The sequence below is a fragment of the Haliaeetus albicilla genome, chromosome 4, assembly GCF_947461875.1.
Source record: "Haliaeetus albicilla chromosome 4, bHalAlb1.1, whole genome shotgun sequence".
In the NCBI taxonomy this organism is placed as follows: Eukaryota; Metazoa; Chordata; class Aves; order Accipitriformes; family Accipitridae; genus Haliaeetus; species Haliaeetus albicilla.
In genome coordinates this window covers 18,200,428-18,222,203 of record NC_091486.1, presented here as the reverse complement: position 1 = coordinate 18,222,203, position 21,776 = coordinate 18,200,428, and the positions used below count along the sequence as shown (strand labels likewise).

Below are 21,776 nucleotides of genomic sequence, written 5' to 3'. Positions count from 1 at the left end.
AGTGCTTGCTCCTATCAGCTGATTGTGGGCTGACTCTTCCTCGCACAGGGGCTGGCAGCAGAGACGGCAGTGTGGCTGCGGTTAGATCGAGGGGGGGGAAGTGGGGCAGAGCCAAGGGGCTCCTGCCAGGGCGGGGGACGCTGGAGGGCCCTGGCCGCAGGCACCCGCTCCCCTGGGCCGGGAGGGTGCCTGGAGCGGAGACGCCATGCCGTGGAAATGGATTAGCAAGGGTCTCACCACCGCCATCAAGGTATGGAGAGGGAGAGGGGCTCTGGCATCCCCCCCTTGCTCACCGTCCTGTGCCTCACGTGGGAGAGGGGGATGAGTCCTGGTTGTCCCATGTCAGCTCCTCCATTGGGCAAGGCTGTGGTTTGGGAGGCTGCTGCTGCTGGGCAGGGTGACGGGCTGATGGGGCTCCCCTGGCTGGTGGGTGCAGGTGGGGGACTCCAGATGTCTCCCGCTACGAAGGTTTGGGGCAGAGCAGAGCCCGCAGTGGGGATCCCATCCTGGTCACCGTTGGGTGACACAGGGACCAGCCCATGCTCAGGATCAAGCTTCTGCGCGCACCCTGGCTCTGCCCCGGGAAGGTTTTAACTTTTTGCTGCATTTTAACTCCTTCTTTGCCCCCTGTGATGCTGGGGGGTTTCTGGGGTGAGCAGGTGATTTGGGCCACCCTGAGGAGAACCTGGGGGGGTTCGTCACTGCTGCCTGAGCACCCCTGGGCACTCAGGCAGGGCTGCTGCCTCCTGGAGTGGTTTTGGCTGGAAGGGGAGACTGGTGTCCCCCAGCCCTGCGGGCTGCCGAGCCTGGGTCTGCTCTGCCAGGCAGCCTGACCTTGAAAGGGGGACGTGAGGCTGATGGAGGGTGATGATGGCTGCTCGTGGGAGCAGCCCTGGGACCGCGCTGGGTGGGAGATGGTGGATGAAGGGTGCTGGGAAAACCTCTCCCACCTTGTCCTGTCACCTCCAGCGTGCCAGTTGCGGGATGCTGCAGCCCCGAGGAGGGTGGCAGCAGGTCCTGCAGCTCTGGGGACAAAAAGGTCATCCCAGGAGCTGGCTGTGGGGTGCGTCTCTTGTTTCTGGATCCTTCCAGGGGCTTGGGATGTGCTGCCTGCGGGAGATGAGTCTTTAAATGACTCCTGCTTATTAGCTGGAGATACTAAAACTAATGAGGTGTGAGTGTGTTTTTCCTTAGCGGTTTTTTTTGGAAACCCTGCTTTGTTTTTCGGCTGAGGTCACGAAGTCACTGAGCAAACCGGCTGCAGATGAAATTCTTGAGGCCAGAGAACATGCATAAATAGAAGTTTCCTGCTCTGAGATCTCAAACATTTCCTCCCGGCGTTTGGCTCTGCGGAGTTGGGGCCAAAGCAAACCGTTGTGCCTGGCTGGCTCCTCGCTGTTGCTTGGGCAGCGAACCTGCCCCTGCCCCGGGCAGGGCCAAAGCCACTCTGTCCTGCCAGGTGTGTGCCTGGGACCTGGCTGAGACTGGAGGGACTCGTGACATGCCTGAGACTGTCCCCGTCCCCCCCCTCAGCATCCTCCTCAAATGTCCTCTGGGACGCTGTGGCAAGGCACCAGCACCACAGTGCCCATGGCAGCTGGACCCAGCTGCAATGGGGTTGCGAGAGCTGGGTTTTGTTCCTCACCATGGTGGGGGGATGACGGTGCCATTGGGGCATTTGGTGCCACCAGGATGCTCAGCGGGTGGGGTTTGGAGATAGCGATATTTTGGGAGTGTTATGGTGCGCAGTGCAGGGTGGCGGGGGTGGGATGCTCTGACAGCACCATCACACCCAAATCTAGTAGGACCACTGTGCTGGCTGCAGGCTGAGTCAGAGCAATAACTCGCATTTCCTCTGTTGTTCTTTAGGATGCCGCAAAATCCCCCAGGAGCGGGCAGTCACGCCGCAAAACCTCCAGGTAGATGCCTCAGTTTCCCCTTCTGCTGACTGTCTCTGCCCTGCCTGAACCTTTCCCCCCACCAACACTTTGCTTCTCCAGATGTACTCCCATGGATGCTCCATGTGGAAAAGACACAGGGTTTATGACCCACCATCCCCAACTTGGGGTCCCCAAGACACCCCAGCAGGGCTGGGAGCAGGGGAAAGGCTGTGGGCAGCCTTGCCGCTGCATCCCCATGTCTCCCAGCCTGTCTCGCTTAACCCCAGGGGCCATGCAGGGTGGGGAAGGGTCACCGCGTCCCCTCCCCATGCTGTGTCCTGACAGCGGTCCTCTCCTTTGCCCAGGAGCATGAGCCTGACCTCAGCCATGGAGAGCAGCTGTGAGCTGGACCTGGTGTACATCACGGAGCGGATCATCGCCGTCTCCTACCCCAGCACGGCTGAGGAGCAGAGCTTCTGCAGCAACCTCCGTGAGGTGGCCCACATGCTGAAGTCCAAGCATGGGAACAACTATGTGGTGAGAGATACGGCCGGGTCCCCTCCAGGCTGGGGAAGGGGCTGGGGTGCTCAGGTCCTGGGGATGGGGTGCTGCAGGGATGGTCGCTGCTTCCTTGCCTCTGGCTGGGCTTGACTTTGGTGAGGGCGGGGTCTTTGCATGAAGATGGATGGATTTTTTCCTTCCTTGAAGCTTTCCAGTCACTTTTGCACTCCCTGGGAGTTTTTGGCCATTGCGTTGCCCTGTGACAAGGCGTTACTCGGGTTAATGTGTTTGGGGAAGCCTCTCGTGGGGGGATTTGGGGAGGCTTTGAAGTGAGGAAGAGGTAGGGGGTGGCAGCAAGGGAGGAAGATGTCCCCTCACTCTGTCTTTCCTCTTCCCTGAAGCTTTTCAATCTCTCTGAGCGGAGACACGACATCAGCAAACTTCACCCCAAGGTGAGTCGCAGCTGTGGGGAGCAGCGGGGCTCAGGGCAGGGCTGTCTGTGGGACCAGCTCCCTGCTGCAAGCTGTTTAGGGGAGGAACAGCCACGCTTTCTATCCCGCCCAGCTGGTGGAGGAGCAGGGGAATGAAAGCACCAAGACTTCCCGATGAGTCTGTGGGGTCTCAGCTTAACCCCCACCCCGTCCCCAGCCCAAACGTGGCTGTTGGGGCCTCTTGGAGACCTTCCTGAGGCATTGTCCCAACCCCTGTGAACATGGGGAGCTCTGGGCAGCTGAGCTGAGTGACCCAGAGGAGGAATGAGATCTGGGACCCTGATGGCCCCCCCAGGACATGGGTCTGAGCAGTGGGGTGCAGGGCTGGGGGAAAGGCTGGGAGGGGCACATCAGGGCAAGGCGGTGGTGCCCCCCCGCCCCGGGTACGTGCCTTGGGCTTTGCATGCCAGCAGGCTGGGGACTGCAGAGGGGGCAGAGCCCAGCATGAATGTGACCCCTGGCTGTCCCCCCCCCCACCACCCAGGTGCTGGATTTTGGGTGGCCTGACCTGCACACGCCGGCGCTGGAAAAGATCTGCAGCATTTGCAAAGCCATGGACACGTGGCTCAATGCAGCAGCACACAACGTGGTGGTGCTGCACAACAAGGTGGGCCGGACCCTGTCGCGGGGGCACACAGTGATGGGGGTCTGGGGGGCTGGGGGGCTGCAGGGCTGGGGCTGAGCAGCCTCACAGGCTAAGGGGTGCAGGGAACGTGGTGGTTTGTGGCTTGGGGTGTATGTAGGTGTCAGCGTACATGTGCGCTGGTTGTGTCTATAAGGGTTGGGGTGTGTGTGGGGTTCCGTGCACGTGTGTAGGGGACTGGTGTGTGCATACCTGCGTGCGGGGTGGCCGTGCCTGGGAGCTTGTAGGCACCGCTGCCCCCGTGACACCCCTTTGCTGTGCGCTTGCAGGGGAACCGTGGCCGGCTGGGAGTGGTGGTGGCTGCCTACATGCACTACAGCAACATCTCGGCCAGGTGAGAGGAACATGAGGTCCTGGGGTGGCCCTAGGGCCCACTGCCGACCTTCGTCCCGGCAGCGCCGGCGTGCTGGTGCTGATGCTTTTCTTCAGCCTCATCTACCCTTTCGTCCCCACAGCGCCGACCAGGCTCTGGACAGGTTTGCCATGAAGCGCTTCTATGAGGACAAGGTGGTGCCAGTGGGACAGCCATCCCAGAAGAGGTGGGTCCTGGTGTGCGTTTTGCCCCTGTGGCCAGGGTGGTTGGGTGCAGGGGGACCAAGGCGGGTGCTCCGTTGCGGGTCCTGCCCCTGAGCTGCCTGTCCCCCTTTAGGTACATCCATTACTTCAGTGGTCTCCTGTCCGGCAGCATCAAGATGAACAACAAGCCCCTCTTCCTCCACCACGTCATCATGCACGGCATCCCCAACTTCGAGTCGAAAGGCGGTAGGTGCCCTCCCCGCCTCTCCCCTTCCCCACACTGCCTGGCCAGGCTTGCTGTCCATGGGGGATATTTTCCACAATGTCCTTGGCAATTTGAATTTCCCTTTCCCTCTCAGGGACTGTTCCCTCTCTGTGACTGTTCACGGTAGCAGGGTGCTACCCTTTTCCCACAGAGATGCCCTCAGGGGGTGCCCCCCACCCCCCGACTCCTGGGGCTGGACACTAACTGGAGCTGTGGGGTGAGAAGGCTTTTCTGGTCGCTTTTTGGAGGATGACACCAGATTGGTGTTGGGATTTGGAATGTAGCACCACACCTGGTTCCGGTACCCAGAAGCAGTCTCTCTCTCAGAGACCACCGTCCCCATCATCCCACCTTCATCCCCAACCCAGTGCTTGCCCCAGGTCCTACAGGACCCAAACTGGGCTATAGGGGCTTTTGCCCTTTCCCACCCCATCCGGAGCATCCCTTTCTGCCCATCCCAGATGTTGCCCATGGCTGGTGTGGACCAGCCGGGGCGGGGAGAGACTGTTTGCCTTGGCTCCCTCCCTATTTGGATTTCTCCCCCGTGACTAATCCCTGCCACGGCCCCTCCGCCCTGCCGGCTAACAGCAGCGTGCCTTCTCTCTCCGCCTTGATGTCTTCCAGGTTGTCGGCCATTTCTGAAAATCTACCAGGCCATGCAGCCCGTCTACACCTCGGGGATCTAGTAACTATCTCCTCGCCGTGGGGCTTCCCTCCTCCCCAGCATGGGGGGCTTGGCAAGTGGGGGGAGATGGAGAGGGTCAAGGCCAAGTCCCCAGCAGTCCAGTGCCCTGCACTTAGTCTGTTTGGGGTCCAGGGAATGGAAAAAAGGGGGCTTCCTTTTCCTTGGAGGTGTTAACTGGCTATACTGGGCCATACTGGGCCCTTCTGCTGGGAGGGCTGTAGTGACTCTGCATATCAGCAGAGGGAGCCCGGGGCTGCGCAGAGCCTGGGGCTGGGTGTCCCTACAGGGAGTAGGGACAGGGATGGGGACACTTCCCTGGGAGATGGAGGCGTTTCTCCTCTCCCTGCCCAAAGTGCCGCTCTTCCTGCCCAGATTAGTCCTAAAAGCCCTCTTTTTTTCCCCCCCAAAAAAAGAGTTTCCCCCTGTTTTAACCTCCCCACAATTTACCCCAACACCATTTTCTGACACTGCTGCTTGGAGCAGGTGCTGGCGAAGGCAAAGCAGGAGCCAGTTTCTTCAGCCGCCCGGATGCTCTGCCAGGGCCACATCCCAGCCTGGGACCCCTGGCTCCTGGCCTTACTGGAGGGAGCACAGCCTCTCACCTCGGGGTTATTCCCATCTAACCCCCCGAATGAGGATCTCCCTTCCCTGCAGCCGGGCGTCCCCGTTAGCTGAGATTTACTGCCATCCCAGCCTCGCCTTTCAGCTTTTAATAGGCTGTTTATGGGACGCCGGTAATAAACTCCAGGTTTATCTTGCCTGTGAAATCCAACTCCCTTCTTCCCTCGTCCCCCGCTGCCGACGCCACCGCCCGGAGGCAGCCCCTCGTCGCCCTGGTGAGGGGAGGGCTTCTGACCGGGAAACTGCGGCAAGGAGGGGAGCCTTCCCCGAGAGCTCTCCCTCCGCGTCCTGGGTCTGATAGCCCAGCGTCAGCACTCAGACCCAGGTCAAACCCTCCCACCTAGGATTTTTAGCACCCTCATTGAGCTGTGCCTCAGTTTCCCCTTCCTGTCCTCTTCCCCCTGGGAACGGGTACCCCTTGGGGTGGGGGATGGGACCCTCTGTCACCGAGAGGGCCAGCTCTGTGCTTTGCGCCATTCCTGGCTGGGTTTTGGGTGGAAGGGGCTGGTCGAGGTGGCACTAGGAGCTCTGGGGGGCCTCTGCACCACAGCTCATGTCTTCCTGCTGTCCCTCTCTGCAGCAACGTGCAAGGAGACAGCCAGACAGGCATCTGCATCACCATTGAGCCCGGCTTGCTCCTCAAGGGTGATATCTTGGTAAGGAGCCTTGGCTTAGCCCCCCACACAGGGAGCAGCTGGGGGATGGGTGGTCCTCATGCCTCAGGACACCTGGTTCCCCCTTGTCCAGCTCTGAGGGCTCATCCTGATGGCCCATCCCCACTCTTCTCCACAGCTGAAATGTTACCACAAGAAGTTTCGCAGCCCGACCCGTGACGTGATTTTCCGCGTGCAGTTCCACACGTGCGCCGTGCATGACCTTGATGTTGTCTTTGGCAAGGAGGACCTGGACGAGGCCTTCAGAGGTAACTGCCCCGGCACCTCCCCACTCCGAACTCCCTCCTCCACCTGCCCCTCTAATGCTGCTCCCGTCGCGGGGACATCTGGGCACCCACCCGAAATCTGCCCCTGATGAAGCAGGGCACCCTGCTCCAACCGCAGGGTTCTCAGGGACCGGTGGCAGCGTCATCCCCTTTATTGCCAAAATTGGTACTGAGGTGGAGGGGCTGCCTCAGGGTTGTTTTGGGGGCTGAGATGTGCTGCCCTGTGCCGGGATATCTCCTACCAGCTCCTGGCCTCGAGCTGGCCTGTGGGCATGTTTGGGGTGGTTGTCCAGGTGCTGTTGAAGGGATGGATTGAGATGGTCCCTCTGCTCTGCTCTCTCCCTGCCAGATGACCGCTTCCCTGAGTATGGGAAGGTGGAGTTCGTGTTCTCCTACGGCCCTGAGAAGATCCAAGGTACGGCTGGCTCACTGCCACAGGGGTTTGGAGCTGGATGCTGGCTCCTTTCCTGCTCCCCAGCTCTATTCCCTGCTGCTTCCCTTGCAACCTCCCCCTGCCCCGTCTGCAGTCCGTGTGTCACCAGGGTGGGATGAGGGGTCCAGGCAGCGATGCTGATCTAGGAGCACCCATGGGTGCCCTGTTGCTCTCGCCCTCTTCCCCAGGAGACCGCTCTCTGCAGCACCTGCTGGCCTGGGAGAGAGGGAGGGGATGCTTGGGAACGGAGGACCCCCTGCCCAAGAAGTCCAGACCTAGGCACGCTCAATCTCAGTCCGTCTGCCTGTTCCTAGGCAATCCCAAAAGCTCCAGCCAGCCTTGTACACCTTGTTTGTGGGTCTTGATGTAGATCCCATGCCCATCCATATCTCTCGGTGCCCCTGTTCCTACATCACTCTCCTGCCTCACCCTATGATTCCTGCCCACCTTCTCTCCATCTCCTCCCCCTGTCCCACCCGTCCTGGCTCCATCATCACCCTGACTGACCATCCTGCCTCTTCCCAGGCATGGAGCACCTGGAGAATGGGCCCAGCGTTTCCGTGGACTACAACACGTCTGACCCGCTCATCCGGTGGGACTCCTACGAGAACTTCAACATCCAGCGCGAGGACAGTACAGAGGGCACCTGGGCTGAGCAGCCCCTGCCTGGCAAGCACCTGGAGAAAGGTTAGGGCTCACGGGGCGGTCGGTGGCGAAAGTGTCCCCATGGGAATCCCTCCCACCTCAGGGAAGGGGATGCTGGTGGGCAGCAGAGCTGGGGGCAGGCAACCGCTGCTGGGAGGATCGTGGCCATGGGGTGGGAGAAGAAGATCTTGTGCACTTCCCCTCTTGCCACAGTGCCAGGGAGCTCAGGCTCTTTTTTCAGTGCTTTTGCTCTCAAAGCCCTGTTTGCACAGAGCAGGGTCTAACCCCAGTTTATGCCCCAGAGCTTTGGGAAACCCAAACCCTGAGTCTGTCAGGAATGGTACCTAACAGGGGTACCTTTAGGTCTCCCAGCTCCTTTCTCACGGTGCAAGCATGGCGGGACGTAGCTGTGCCTCAGATTCCCCTGGGGGATGAGGATGCCTCACTGGCCCTGGAGAGTCTGCACCATTGCTCGGAGCTGGAAAAAGCCCCTTGAGCGCCCATTTGGATGCAGCAAGTGGGCTGCCCTCGCCTGCTTGGCGGGAACAGACAGTACTTGTATGTTGAAGGGTGGTAGGCCCCTGTCCCGGTGGCAAGGCCACCTGTGGCCGAGCAGATGCCTGAGCTTTCCTGGCCCTGTCCGACAGGCGTCCCAGGAGCAGGGACAGCTGCGGGCCCTGATGTCCCTGAAGGTCACCGGCTGCTCCGAGTGGGAGCTGTGGGCGGCCGGGCTCACTGGGGAGGGTAGGGGCTCTGGATGCCTGGGCTGGGTGAGGGGGTCTCTGCCCATGGTGGGGATATGGAGCCAGAGCTGGGGTGGCTGCGCGGAGCTGGCAGAGACACCTGCCTTGGCACAGGGAAGTAAACAGGCAACTCATGACGTGTGGGCTCAGCTATGCGGCAGGGAGCTGGATAGCCGTGGGTCCGGCCCTGAGGGGAGGGGATGTGTGCCCCCGCTGCGAGCTCAGACCATGGCTGTGCCCCTGCCCTGAGCTGGCAGGACTGGCTGGCAGCCCCCTCCTGCCTGCAGAGACCCAAGTGCCTCGGTGCATGTGTGTTTGCCTCAGGCCCCTGGGGCAGAGCTGCTGCACTCCCAGCCCCTCACAGGGCTGCAGAGGTACCCCAGGGCTTCTCTCTGTCCCCTCCTGGGGGTCTTGGTGGGTGTCAGGGCTGCGGAAGTCCCTCCATGCGCCAACTGGGCTGTCCTCCCCGTGGGGAGGGTGGCGATGGGGAATAAGGGCACTTTGGATCTGCAAATGCTGCCCCAGTTTGGGGATGAGCCAGGACTGCCGGAGGGCGAAGCCACAGGCAGGAGACTGCCCTCTGACCTGTGGCAGTGCCGGCAGCTGCGAGACAGCCCATCTGTAGGGGGTCTCCCCCCGGTCACCCCACGGGGCACCTTGAACAGTGGCAGGGAGAGCCAGCGTGGGCTCGGGGGGCTCCCGTCTTCCTCCCTCTCCGTCAGGACTTTCCCTCTTCTCCAACCCTTCCCAGACTGGGATGGGGACCCCGGTGCCCAGCTGTGTGAGGGGGGTCCCTGTTTATGGTTGTTCTCGCCTTATTTGGTCAGGGAATTGCACGCCACATTTTTGGCACCACCAGGCGCGAGCGAGTGGCAGCCGGGGGTGGAGGGGGGGTTGAGGCTGGCACCAGTACCCACACCAGGCTGGGATCAGCCGCTGCTCCTCGTCCCTGCCACTGCCCGTCTCTGCTGCTCGGCGAAGGCTCCCTGCAGACCGGCGCCGCAGCCCAGGCCGACGGGATCGGGATCGCCTGCCAAACGGTGGGTCCCCCCTGCACCGCGTCTCTGTCGGCCACAGCCACTCTCAGTAAAGGTGGATGCCCTTTCTCCGGCAGCTTTGTCTCAATGTGTGGCACCCATATGGGCTGGGGGGGTGCCTGACAGGGTGGGATGATCCTATGGGACCCCAAAGCTGGAGGGGCAGGTGGATGGCTGGGGATGGTGCCTGTCGTGGTGTTCCCCTTGCCTCCGCTGTGCTTATCTGCGGGGACTTGGGGAGGGGGAAACTGAATTGCAGCAGGATTGCTGGCTGACAAAGCTCCCCCCAGGGCAGGGGGCATGAGAGGGGGATCTGAACCCCAACATCTTGCTCTCTGGCCAGCTGGGTCCAGCAGGCAGGGGCTGCTCTGCGTACCACTCCTATGGCACAGGCTGGCCCCATTAGCGAGCTCACCCTCCCGCCTTACCCAGGCAGAGTCCCTGCTGTCCGCCGGGCTTGGGCTGCCCCATGGTCTTTAGCGAGAGTGGGGTGCGCTGGGATACCCCCACAGCCCTGTGCCACTGCCCGTCATCCGTCCCTGTGCGGCATGGGGGAGGCAAGTGTCTCTGCCTGCCTGTCTTCCTCCTCCTCAAAGGGGCTTTGGGGTCAGTGCTGGCTGCGTGGCGGGTTCCTGCTGCAGTCCCCATAGCCATCAGTTGGCTGAAGGGTGGTCATAGGGTGCTTCTTCCTTTGGCTATTTTTGGGATTCAGAAGTCCTTTATCCAGGGTGGATGAAGGATGCTTTGCCAGCACCGTGGTGGCTCTCCTCGGGGGGCCAGGCTGGCTCCAGGGAGGCAGGAGGAGACCTGAGGCTGGATGCAGCACTGCTGGGTTTGCAGCTGATTGGAGAATTGGTGTAGGGAAATTTTTGGGGTACTGCAGAGGCAGGTGGGCAAATCTGGTTGGGGAACATCTATGGCCTGGTTTGGTTTTGCTGAGAAAATCAATGCTGATGGAGAACAGGGTGCTAGGGCTGGCACAGAGCCGGTGGAGGGGTTGTCCCCAGGATGTGTGACTGTAGTGGGGGGACACCAGGCTCTACCATCCTAGGGCAGTGTGAGACAATGCAGAAGGGCCAGGCACACGCCCCAGACCCAGCAGCTCCCTGTAAAGACCGGCCATTGGACCCACCCTGGCTGGTTCTGCCGCATCCAGCATCCACCCCCCACCCCCTCCTCCCACCTCTGTACCATCCCTGTCCCCACCGTGGGCTGGCCCTGCTCACCCCCCCCTTTTTACCGGGACTGGAAGGGGGGTGGCCAGGACCTGGCCAAATCCAACATCTGCAGGAGACTTGCTAAATCCCCACCTGAGTCATGGTTCTGGCGCGGGGCTCCCCTGCAGCTCAGCTCTGCACTCAGGACATGGCTGGCCCGGGTGGGGAGCAGGATGAGCATCCCACCCCTCTGGGGATGGGAGGTCACAGCAGAGCCTGAACCCCACGTGGCAAAGGTTGGGGGGTCCCAGGGGCCGCCAAATCGAGCTGGATGCTGATCCTCCACCTTTCCATGGGGCAGCAAGCCCCTAGATGGGGTGGCTGTCATCCGTTGGTTCCCCAGGAGGGTGAGCATCTTGTGGGGTACATCTTCCCTAGTGGGGTCAAATCCTGCCCCACTTATCTGGGGCTGAGGCTGCCCAGGAGGGCAAGCCAGGCTGTGCAGACGTGGAGAGCCAAATGGGCCAGGCCAGAGCTGTTAAATCCATCGCCAGAGCTGCCGGCAGGCTGCTGCTCTCCCCCCGCGGCTGGATCCGTCCTCTGGCCGGGCTCGGCGGGGAGGGGAGCCGCTGGCTCTCCTCTCCCCTTTGCCAGCTGACTAAAGCTGAAGGAATCCGCTTCCCCCTCCCCATCCCGCCCCTCTCTGCTGCTCTCTGCTCCGGCCGCAGCAAGGTAAGGGCTTGGCGGGGTGGGTGTTTTGGGGGGCAGCAGGGACCTGGCTGGGCTGGATGGGGATCCACGGGGAGTGTCTCCCCCTTGCTTCTGGTTATTCCCCATGGGAGAAATGCTAGAGCATCTACGGGCTTGGCTAGACATTTCGGCTGGAGCGTGGCTGCTCCCAGGGCAGGGTCTATCCTCTGACCTGGTATTTGGGGTTGTGATGTGGGGGGGTGATGGGGTTTGGTCCCACTGGGACTGGGAACCAGGCAGGGCTGGGATGCAGGGAGAGAGGGACAGGCTGGTGGAAGCTCAGCCCCTTCTCTTCCCCCTTTAAACCTTCCTTGAACTCAAAGGCTGCTGGAGTGCCTGTGCGTGGTGCTGGGGCTGTCCCAGGGCAAAAAATAAAAAGGCAGGGAAGCAAGCAAACCTTGGAGGTTTGGGGAGGATGCTGACTTGGTGTGTGCCACTATCTGGGAGCAAACAGGGCTGTGAGTCAGGGGGCCGTCTGGAAACGCTGCTCTCATCCCCTGCCGTCATCCACGGGGGTGTGGGAAATGCATGATTTGGGGGATTAGAGTGGAGGGAGCCTTGCATTTTGCTGAGTGTGTTGGATCAATGAAGGAGTAGAAGCTTGAGCGTGGGTTCAAGCAGGGGCCCAGACATAGGGGGGCTTGCCGTTACCTGGACCAGCAAATCGTCAGCACCATCCCAGCACGGATTTTGCCTGGAATGGAGTAGCGTGGTTGCAGGCAGCTCTGGGGTGGACGGGATCCGTGCCGTGCCTCCTGCCATGGGACAGGGTGGCACGTGCCGTCCCGAAACCAGTGCTGGCGTGTCCATGCCGTGCCATGGTGCTGGTGGGGCAGGGAAGGGGGGTTGTGAGAACAGGTCGGGTTTGGTGCTGGCGGGGTCGGTGGCTCAGCGACGGCGGGTTTCCACTCCTCTTTGGCTGGGTATTTATTTAAGATGGAGAAAGTCGAGTGTCCAGCAAGACATTTGGGTTTGCAGACCCGGCTGGGTTACAGCATCACATGTGGCCTGAAAGGACATCCCCAACCCGAATGTGTCACTGCTTTTTGGGGACAGGTGTGACGTGCCCACAGGACCCGGGCAGGGCCGGGGGTCTCCAGCCTGGGGGGGTGTCACCCAGTGGGGTGATGCTCAGCACCCGGAGCGGGGTGGATAGTCTGTCCAGCGGGGTCCGTCCGTCTGTCTGTCGTGCCTAGGAAACAGTTAACGCGGCGCAGCCCTGCCTGTGGAGGAAGTAGTTAATATTCATAGCTAGGAACTGTCTGTCCGGCTGTCCTCCCTCCCTGGTGGCTCTCGCCCTCCCCGCACGTCGCTGGGGTTAACCCGGGCTGGGGCTTCGGCTTGGTCGGCCCCCGGCCGCCTTCCCCGCGCCTCTCCCCTTCCCCTCCCGCTCGCCCCTGTGTGGTCCGGGGAGCGCGACCGCACCTCCTCGCCTCCAGCCCATCTCCTGCCTCTGCCGCCTTCGTCTCCTCCATCCTCCCCCCCGGCACCCCGTGTCCTGGGGGCACCCCGTGTCCCGGGGGTACCCCGTACCTGAGCGCCTCCGGCCCCCCGCTGCCGTCGGGGTGCCCCCCTCGCTGGCCCCGCGGGGCGCTGGGGAGGGAGTAGCTCCCTCTGCGAGAGGGAAAGCAAAGCCAAAGGGACAAACGCCAACCACAGCCAGCTCCGGGCTGTCAGCTCCTGTCCTGGACGGACACACGGAGCCGGCCGCGGACGCCGGCCGAGCTGCCACCGCACCAGGTTCCCCTGGAAGGCTCTGGTGCTGGAAGGGGCGAAGGAAAGGGATTTTGCTGCCCGCTCCTTCTCTTCGCCTGGGACCTTTTCTTCCCCGTCCCCTTTGGTAAGTCCTGACTTTGCTTTTCTTTGAGCTGGATGGGATGGGGGAAAGGGCTGCTGGTGGGTGGGGAATTCATGGCCGTGGTTACCCACGGCTCAGGGCTTGGGGTTACTTCTTGCCATCATATCTGGGTATGGGATGAAACCTGAGCTGGGGGGCTGAGCTCTTCCCCATGGGACTCAGTCCGCATCCTTCCTCCTACAAAGGGTCCCGGGACCCCAGGATCTTCCCTGCTGGCTGATGCTCCAGAGATGCCCTGGGACCAGGGCTCTGGGTGGTGGGGAGTGGAGGCAGCAGGTGGGATGCTGCTGGGGGCAGGACCAGGGGAGACACGGTGGTGCCCCATTCTTATCCTCTGCACCAGTGCAGAGCCCCAGCCAGGATTCCGTGGTGGTGCACGATGCTGGGTGGTGCACGATGCTGTATGGTGCACACCCCACTGGGCATGAGGTGGATGGCTGGGATTTTGGGGATGCGAGCTGACCCCCCTCCGCCTTCCCCTTGTCACACGTGCCCTGGACCAGTTTTTCTCCCAGGCATAGCTGCAGGGTGCTGGGGAGGGAGAGGGCAGAGTGTTGCCCTGCCAGGGCAGCGAGCCTGGCAGCAGGGGTAGGACCAGGCTGGGCTCAGCGCTTCCTCCAGCCGCCTCTCTACAGCCAGAGCAGATAGAGCCGGAGCAAAGCTGTGTCGGGGGCTGAGCCCTGGGCAAACCCAACCCATGCTGGGATGGCACAGCCTGCCAGACTGGAGCTGCCCTGACCTTCAGGGACGAAATCTGACCTTGCTGGGAGCTGCAAACACTTAGCAAACAGGGGCCTGGGAGCCTGCTGCTTTGGGAATGGCTGCTTTAGCTAAGGCAGCCTGTCCCCCCTTCCCTTGGTCTTTTTTGGGGGATTTTATCCAACTTCTCAGGTGAAAAACAATAGACAGTCATGTCAGTGATAGCGTGGTCCAGGGGTGGTGGAGGGGGCCTGGGAGTGTTGGGAAATAGCAGGATTTGGCTCTTGGCATCAGAGCCCAAGGGGTGTGTGGGGACAAGGACAGGGTGGGCAGTCAGGTGTCGGGCAGAGCAGCTGTGGGACAAAGGCTCTCGGCTGATGGCAGAGGTGTCACAGCCCCTTCCTTGCTTGCTACCCTGGTACCACTCTTGGGGTCGGGGCCACCAGATCCCCCATGTCCCTGCCTGGCCAGAGGGTCTGGGAAAGGTGGGACAGGGCACTTGGGGCTTTCTGGCTCTGCTGTGAACCACGTCGTGCCCCATCCTGACCCTGCTTCGAGACATTTCTCCCAGTTGTGGGGTGGTGCCCAGCCCACAGTCTAATTAAAGCCTTTCCCATCTATTTTCTCCCTTGGCGCCACGTGCTTTCATTTATATTTATTTATTCCCCTTTCCTTTCTATTCCTCTGCCCTATTTATCCCAGCCCCCACCCTGGCTCTTGCCCTGTTTCCTGGGACTGGCCAGCACCCATCACTGCCATCAGACAGGAGGGCTGGGCCTTTTCCCCAGCTCCAGGCGATGTCTTAGCCTCTCCGGCATTGGCGCTGCCCCTGGACATGCTGCTTTTTCCTTTCTTCTTCCATGGGAAAGGATTCCCTCCCTCTCTCCCCCTTTTCTCCTGTACGGGAAGTGTTGCGGAGTCAAACGCTGCTGATTCCTGGCTGCACCGGCTGGATGAAGGAGCTCTGAGTCTCAAGAAGAAATTGTGGACCCCCATCCTCATCCTTTCCCGCACCAAGTACCCAGAGAGGAGCTTGCTGTGTGGTTCTGGGGCATCTTCAAGCCAATGGGGGGCTTTGGGGCTTGGCTGCGTCCTTGGGATGCTGCTTGCAGGGATTTGGGAGTGGAAAATCAGCAGCTAGGAGGGGGGCCCTGACTTGGTAGGACTTGTGCTGGGTGTTATTGCCCCTCTCTGATTTATGGCGAGGGGATTTGGTGGTGCAGGAGCTACCCGGGGCACGGGTGCGGTGGTGTGGGACTGGTTAAGCCGTCCCGGCTCAGGGCTGGCTTTCGGAAGTGTTTTGCTCGCAGATAGGAGCGCTCTGATTTCACACTATCGCGTTAGGGCCGTCTTCCGTCCCTGAGTCAGCCGCCTGGCCCCCTGCCAGGGAAGAGTCATTTTTTCCTCCAAAAGAAAGTGTTTAACACTGCTCGCGGGCCCTTCCAGGAAACCTCAGTGGGGAGCTGGAAAAGCAGGAGTCTGCAGCCTAGCCGGTGCTGTGCACACTCTGGTGGGGGGGACACACAGCTTGGGGGCTGTCCCCATTGCTCTCTTGGTGGCCAGGGTCCCTCTGTGTCCCCAAAATCTGGCTGCCCCATTTGGAAAGATTTAAAGGGCACAGCTGGTTGTGGTGTTGGGACTTCCAGGGGTGGTGGGATCTGGGGGGCTCTGAGCTGGGGTGCAGGGTTGCTGGTGGTGATGCTGCTGTGCCCTGGCTGCACCCTGGCTGTTGAGTGGAGCTGGCTGCTTGCACCAGCCTGGAATCACAGTGCCGGGGTGCTCAGTGCCTCTCCGGAGAGGAGATGTTTGGGGTTGGGCAGAGGCGCTGCCTGTGTGGGAGCTTTGGGGCAGCATCGGGCTGCAAGGATAGGTCTGGGGCAGCTCCACCCGGCCTGAGAGAGGGAAGGGGAAGGACAGAAAGGGTGGGAGCCTGTCTGTAGCCAGGGAAGAAAATGTCAAGGATGGGCGGCTGGCTGGATCTGTGCATCATCTGGGAGGAGAGTGGGCAGGGAGAGGGAAGGTGGGTCTGTGGTTCATCTGTCCTTCACCCGTGGGCTGAGTACATCCATCCAGCTGGAGACATGCAGAGCTATGAGGCCAGATCCTGAGATCCTGACTGCCTCCGCCCATCGTCCTATGGCCAGTGGTGCATCTCCCCCACCCTCCCCGTTTGCCTCCCCGGTGCCGCGTGGCCCTTTGGGGCCAGCTGAGCCTTGCGGAGCGGCGATGGCCGACTGTGTGGGCAGCCCCAGCCCTCGCCAGCCATGGAGGGGAATTGCCAGGAACAATGTCTGGAACTGGGAACGGGGGGGATATTTGGTGAAACCCAGTGGAGCAGGCAGTGCTTGCAGGGCAGGGCAGGACGGCATGCGGAGTGGGGGCTGTAGGGGCATGGGGATGGGGGGGGTCTGGCTCCAGTGTCTCTGCATGGTGGCGCCCGTGGGATTGCGGAGGGTGCCGAGGAGACGGCGATGCTGGTCATTAAGCGTTCCGGCGGCACGGAAGAGATCGAAACCACCGGCTAATGGGACCCATTAGCTCCGTGCAGAGAGCCAGCAATTGATCTGGGGTCTCGTGTTCATTTCTCCCCTTGCAGAGGTTGGGCACACGCAAGGGCCCCTGGATGGGAGCCTCTACGCTAAAGTGAAGAAGAAAGACTCCCTCCACGGCAGCACCGGCGCCGTCAACACCGCTCGCCTCCCGCTCTCGGCAGCACCCAACCACGTTGAGCACACGCTCTCGGTGAGCAGTGACTCGGGCAACTCCACCGCCTCCACCAAGACTGACCGGACCGATGAACCGGGGGTGCCCGGGGCGCCCAGTGGCCAGGCGGTGCTGAGCCCCGAGGAGAAGCGGGAGCTGGATCGTCTCCTCGTTGGCTTCGGCTTGGAAAGCGCGCCGCCCATGCACAACCACGTGCCCGGCCCCATACCGGCGCGCCTGCCCGCCATGCCAGGCCGCCACGTGGTGCCGGCTCAGGTGCACGTCAACGGGAATGCCGCGGCGCTGGTGGCGGAGCGGGAGACGGATATCTTGGATGACGAGCTGCCCAACCAGGATGGGCACAGCGTGGGAAGCCTGGGCACGCTCTCCTCTTTGGATGGCACCACCACCGCTAGTGAGGCCGGCTACCAGGAGGCACCCCGGGTGGGCAGCCTCTCCTCCCTGCCCAACGGCCCCTCAAGCTGCAACGGGGCTGAGAAGCTACTGAAGGAGGGGCTGTACGATGGTGAGCCGCTCTCCAACGGCGGCTACCCCTACAACAACCAGAACGCCCTGATGGGCCACCACCTCCGTGACCCACTGCCTTCCTTGCGGCCTTCAGCATCCACTCAGGACCACCTGGCCGGCTACCCGCAGCGCCCGCCAGGCTCCCATGCACCGGGCTGGCTCCAGCCCCAGCCGCTGCCCAGCTCCCAGCCCTACTTGTATGGCTACGACCCCCCCGGCACCTACCGCTCCCGGTCCTTCCCGGCAGTGGACACAGCCAAGTACGACACGACCCCGGCGCTGCCCCAAGCCCCGACTCGCAGCACCAGCAGCCGGGAGGCCGTGCAGAGGGGCTTGAATTCCTGGCAGCAGCAAGGAGGGAGCCGGCCGCCTTCCCGGCTGCAGGAGGGTGGCATGGAGAGCCACAGCCCCAGCATCTCCAGCTGCAGCCCCCAGCCCAGCCCGCTGCAGCCAGTGCCGCCACACAGCCACAGCATGCCTGAATTCCCCCGGGCGCCTTCCCGCCGGGAGATCGAGCAGTCCATTGAAGCCCTCGATGTCCTCATGCTGGACCTCGCACCCACCGTCCACAAGTCACAGAGCGTGCCCGCCACCTCCCGCCAGGACAAGCCGGGAGGACCCCTGCTCTCCTCCCTCTCTGCCCAGCCTGTCGCTGGTCTCTATGCCCGGCCGGCTCCACAGGTGGCCCAGCCAAGGTCCTTCGGCACCTCCGTGAGCCCTGTGGTCTCCGAGCCTGGGGGCAAAGCCTGTTCTCCCAGGGAGCCGGACTATGGGGTGCACGAGTACCGGGAAACCTATTTGCCCTACAGTTACCAGCAGGCACCGGTGCCGGAGCCGAGGAGCTACAGCCAGGCCCCAGCTGGAGCACCGATGGGCATCCTCCCGCTCAGCACCTCCTACAGCCCCGTGGGGTCTCAGCAGCTCCTCATCTCCTCCCCGCCTTCCCCCACCGTCCCAGCACAAACCCAGATGCCCCCCAAGGGACTGGAGAGCTATGAAGACCTGTCGAGGTCGGCAGAAGAGCCCTTGAATCTGGAGGGCCTGGTGGCCCACAGGGTGGCAGGTAGGATGCTTTGATTCCTTGGGGGGGGGGGGGGGCGGGGGGGACCGCATGTCCCGAGAAACTGGAGCCCGCGGTGGTGGCGTGCATGGTGGAGCCAGGGATGGGAGATGCGGCGACTCCTCGTCCGTGCCGGATCCGGGCTTGGGACTGAGCCACCCGCCGTGGGGGCATGCCGGGCAAGGGGGCAGCCTGTGCCACTCTCCTTTGCCGAGAACCCCCCTTGTAGCTCGCCGTCTGCAGCAGCATCGCTCAGAGGTGGGGAGAAGGGGTGGCCGAGGGGGTCGGGCCCCCCCATCCTCACCGCTTTGGGGTGTGGGGCTGGTCTGTCCCCTGCAGCAGACCTGCTTCCTGCGTCCCGGGGGGATTTCTCCCTTTCAGGGAGAATATGGCCCAATTTGGGAAGATGTTTTCAGCTCTGGCTGAGGGTGTCCTGCCTGGACCCCGCCTTGGACATGATGCTCTCCTTGCCTGGAGCGTGCTCTGGTGTAAGGTCCCAGGAGAGCATTTGCCTTGTATTTAACATAGCTGGGCTCCTCCCTGGTTTCAGTCCCTGCTTTCCCTGCAGTGTGCTGGGCTTGGTGCTTGGACCTTCTCCCCGGTGCTTGGACCTCCTCCCCAGGCAGCCGGGGTGCTGCCGGAGCAGGGGTGCCAGGGTGCAGGCTGGCAGCAGCCTTTCTGCCCTGGTGGCCCAACCAGCTTGGCCCTGGGTGGTTTGAAGCTTGACCTGGCCTTGGGGCAATGATCAGGGGCTGGGAAGGCATTTCCCAGCCCTGCCAGAGGGGTTTGGTGCAATGCTTGGCTGGGTGCAGCACCAAGCATCAGTGCTGTGGCTACATGAAGGCTTTTGCTCCGTGCCACAGAGGGGAAACAGTGTCTTCTGACTCCCTGCCCTCCCACGGCTCTGGCCCTGACTCTGGGGCTTTGGGGACGCAGAGGGTCCCAGCCCCGCAGGAAGGAGGTGCTGTGGCCCTGTGGCAGCTCAGTGCCCTCCCTCCCTACTGCTTCGGCTGCAGTTGTTGAATTGTGGAGCAACATTTGGGAAGGGTTCGGGGCTGCGGCCAGGCTGGGGGCCAGCTCGTGATGCTGGGGCTTGGCAGCTCCAACCCTTCCAGCTCTGCGCTCAGTCCAGAAACTCACCCGGCATTAGAGGGAGGGGGAAAAGGCTTGGCTGGAAAAATCCAACAGCATCAACCTTCCAGGCGTGGGGGCTGAGTCACTGCGGCACTGGGGTGGGGGGCAGGAGGGGTGCCAGTGGCAGGGAGGGGTGGACGGTGGAGATGTTGAGGGCAGTTTGCATCCTTCCGAACCCAACTTCAGTGATCCAGGCCAGATCCACAGAGGGACTCAGGGCTTGTGCGGAGGGTTTAAACAAACCCAAGGACACATGGATGCCCAAACCATGTTGTATGTCTGGACTGAATATTATAAGGACCAGATCCTCCCCCCCAACCATGGTGGGGGAGAAAATGGGATGAAAAGTGGAGAGCCTTTGGTAGAGGAGGAGCAGTATTTGCAGTGGGTGGGAAATGGATGTTTGATAGTGTCTACCAAAAATGCATCCCCTGCAACCCTGGGGTCAGGTCCTCAAGGCTGGGTTGGGGTCACTCTCATCTCCAAGCAGCCGCTGGGCTTCCCAGGAAAGAGAGGCATCCCAGGGACGGTCCCCAGCCCACGGCCACCTGTCTCTGCTGGAGCTGGGCTGTCTGTGCCGAGGCGGGGACAGCGCGGGCAGGCAGCCTGACCTCCGGCGGGAACAAGGTGTCCTGAAGCTGGCGCCGGGAGGGGACGGCTGATGGGGACAGTGGGGCATGGACGGGTTTGTTTACATTCCCTGCTGCTATAAATTGCCTGCGTGTCCCGGCACAGCGATGAGGAGCATCTCACACCTCCTCCATGCCCTGCAGGGAGCACTCCTGTTCCCGCTTCCTGCTGGTGATGGAGGGGACCGCGCTGGTGTCCCCAGCGCCTCCCTGCAGAGAGGAGCTGGTCCTGCCATCCTTCAAGTCCCCATCATCTCCCAGTGAGGCATCTGGGGCCATCTCTTCTTGTCCCAGCCCTGGGCATCCCATGATGGAGGGGACCTGCATGGTGCCATCCACAAGGGGACAGTGATGGGCATTTATGGCATTGCCCAAGGCCACGTGTGGCTGGGAGCCACCACTGATTTCCCATGTGGGTTTAAGCAATGCCTGGAGCCAGGCAATTTAGGTGATAGGAAAGCAGCTCCAAGGTGGGTCTGAGCTTCCTTGGACCCCAGTCTCATCTTTTGGAGCCCATCTAATATTTTCTCTTGTTTTCTCTCTCTGTCTCCCTATTGTATCTCGTGACATTTGTCTTGTCTTGCCCCTTCCTCTCCCCATGGGGGACTGTGTCTGTCCCGTGTGACCTCCTACCCTCCTTGCACCCCCTGTCCTGGTACGCTGGCAGAGTACAACGCCAAGCTCAGGGACCTCAACAAGAGCACCAAAGCCCCCCGTCCTCCTCTGAACCAGCAACGGTCCTCCTCCTTCTCCGGTTTGTTCATTCTACCTCCCTCCTTCCTAGTCCTCCTTCCTTCCCCATCCATCCTTCTCCTTCCATCCCTCTCCTCCCTCCTTCCTTCTCATCCTTCCTTCCTTTTCCCTTCTCTCTTCTCACTCCTTCCCCCTCATCTCTCCTTCCTCCCCTATCTCTGCATGCTGAGTGCTCTGTGTGTTGCATGGATGTGGGATGGAGGGAAGCTTGGGAGACCCTCCCCATGCAAGCTTGATCCCCTTTCTCAGCATGGCAATACTTAGGGCATCCCTTGACCTCCTCCGGTGATGGGGAAGCCCCTGGCCCTGGGTGCAGACTCCCCTGCCCACACTTGATTTTGCATCTCATCCAAGCCTGGCACTGCTCTCTGGTGGAGTTTCATTGCTGGGCCAGATCTGGACCCTTGCTCCAGCCCCTCTGAGCTTTGCCCTGGCTGTGGCTTATGCCTTGGGGAGGCAAGGGCTGGGGTGCAGCTCCACAGACCCCAGGTTCAGCCAGTTCCCAGCCTGGCAGGGTCTCACCTGCCTCCATCCTGGGGTCCCCATGGGTCGGTGTGCAGCCAGGGGATATGGGCCGTGGAGGCTGGATTTTAGGCAATGTGACTTTTGCTCTGGGCGACGGGTGCTGGGGACCCGCTTGGTTTGCACCCACTTGTCCCGAGGTGAGCAGGAGGAGAGGGATGGAGAGGGGCTGGGGGCAAAGAGTGGGCTGGGGAGTCACCAGCTTTCTGGGTGACCTTTCTCTCCCTGCTGGCACTTTGGGTTTCTCCCCAGGAGGACCAAAGAGGTTTGAACCCTCCCAGTCCTCGATGCAGAGTAAGGTATCTTGTTGTGCCTGTTTGCGGTGATCAGGCTTGGAGGTGGGGGTCTGTGCCCGGTGGGACAGGGTGAGTTGGGCTCTGGCAGAGAGCAGTACGGGGCAACGTCTGCTGCTGTTCCTCATGCAGGCAGGGAGTGAGTTTGCATCTCTTTTCCCTGGGCGTAGTGTGTCCTGGTCTGGCTTTAACTGCAGGGTGCCGCATCCCGAGGGCCATGGGAGGCTGCTTTGCCCTCTCCTCTCTACTGTGGGGGTATTGCCCAGCTCTTGCCTGACAGTAGCTCCAGC

At 61.8% G+C, this 21,776-nt stretch overlaps 1 protein-coding gene across 14 annotated transcripts in view; it reads left to right on the top strand.

Annotated features, from left to right (window-relative positions):
* The window catches only part of TNS1 (tensin 1), a 70,691-nt gene that overhangs the window by 26,878 nt on the left and 22,037 nt on the right, over positions 1 to 21,776 (top strand). For 10 of the 14 annotated variants that reach the window (XM_069781103.1, XM_069781105.1, XM_069781104.1 and 7 more), the window contains 14 exons: positions 1,870 to 1,919; positions 2,246 to 2,417; positions 2,783 to 2,833; positions 3,357 to 3,479; positions 3,785 to 3,849; positions 3,971 to 4,054; positions 4,165 to 4,277; positions 4,921 to 4,981; positions 6,183 to 6,258; positions 6,395 to 6,524; positions 6,892 to 6,957; positions 7,501 to 7,662; positions 16,461 to 18,158; positions 20,586 to 20,672. In XM_069781103.1, coding sequence (XP_069637204.1) covers positions 1,870 to 1,919; positions 2,246 to 2,417; positions 2,783 to 2,833; positions 3,357 to 3,479; positions 3,785 to 3,849; positions 3,971 to 4,054; positions 4,165 to 4,277; positions 4,921 to 4,981; positions 6,183 to 6,258; positions 6,395 to 6,524; positions 6,892 to 6,957; positions 7,501 to 7,662; positions 16,461 to 18,158; positions 20,586 to 20,672 — 2,938 coding nt within the window. The remainder of the gene's footprint in view (positions 1 to 1,869; positions 1,920 to 2,245; positions 2,418 to 2,782; positions 2,834 to 3,356; positions 3,480 to 3,784; positions 3,850 to 3,970; positions 4,055 to 4,164; positions 4,278 to 4,920; positions 4,982 to 6,182; positions 6,259 to 6,394; positions 6,525 to 6,891; positions 6,958 to 7,500; positions 7,663 to 16,460; positions 18,159 to 20,585; positions 20,673 to 21,776) is intronic. The other 4 variants (XM_069781108.1, XM_069781112.1, XM_069781111.1 and 1 more) reach the window with 2 other exon arrangements.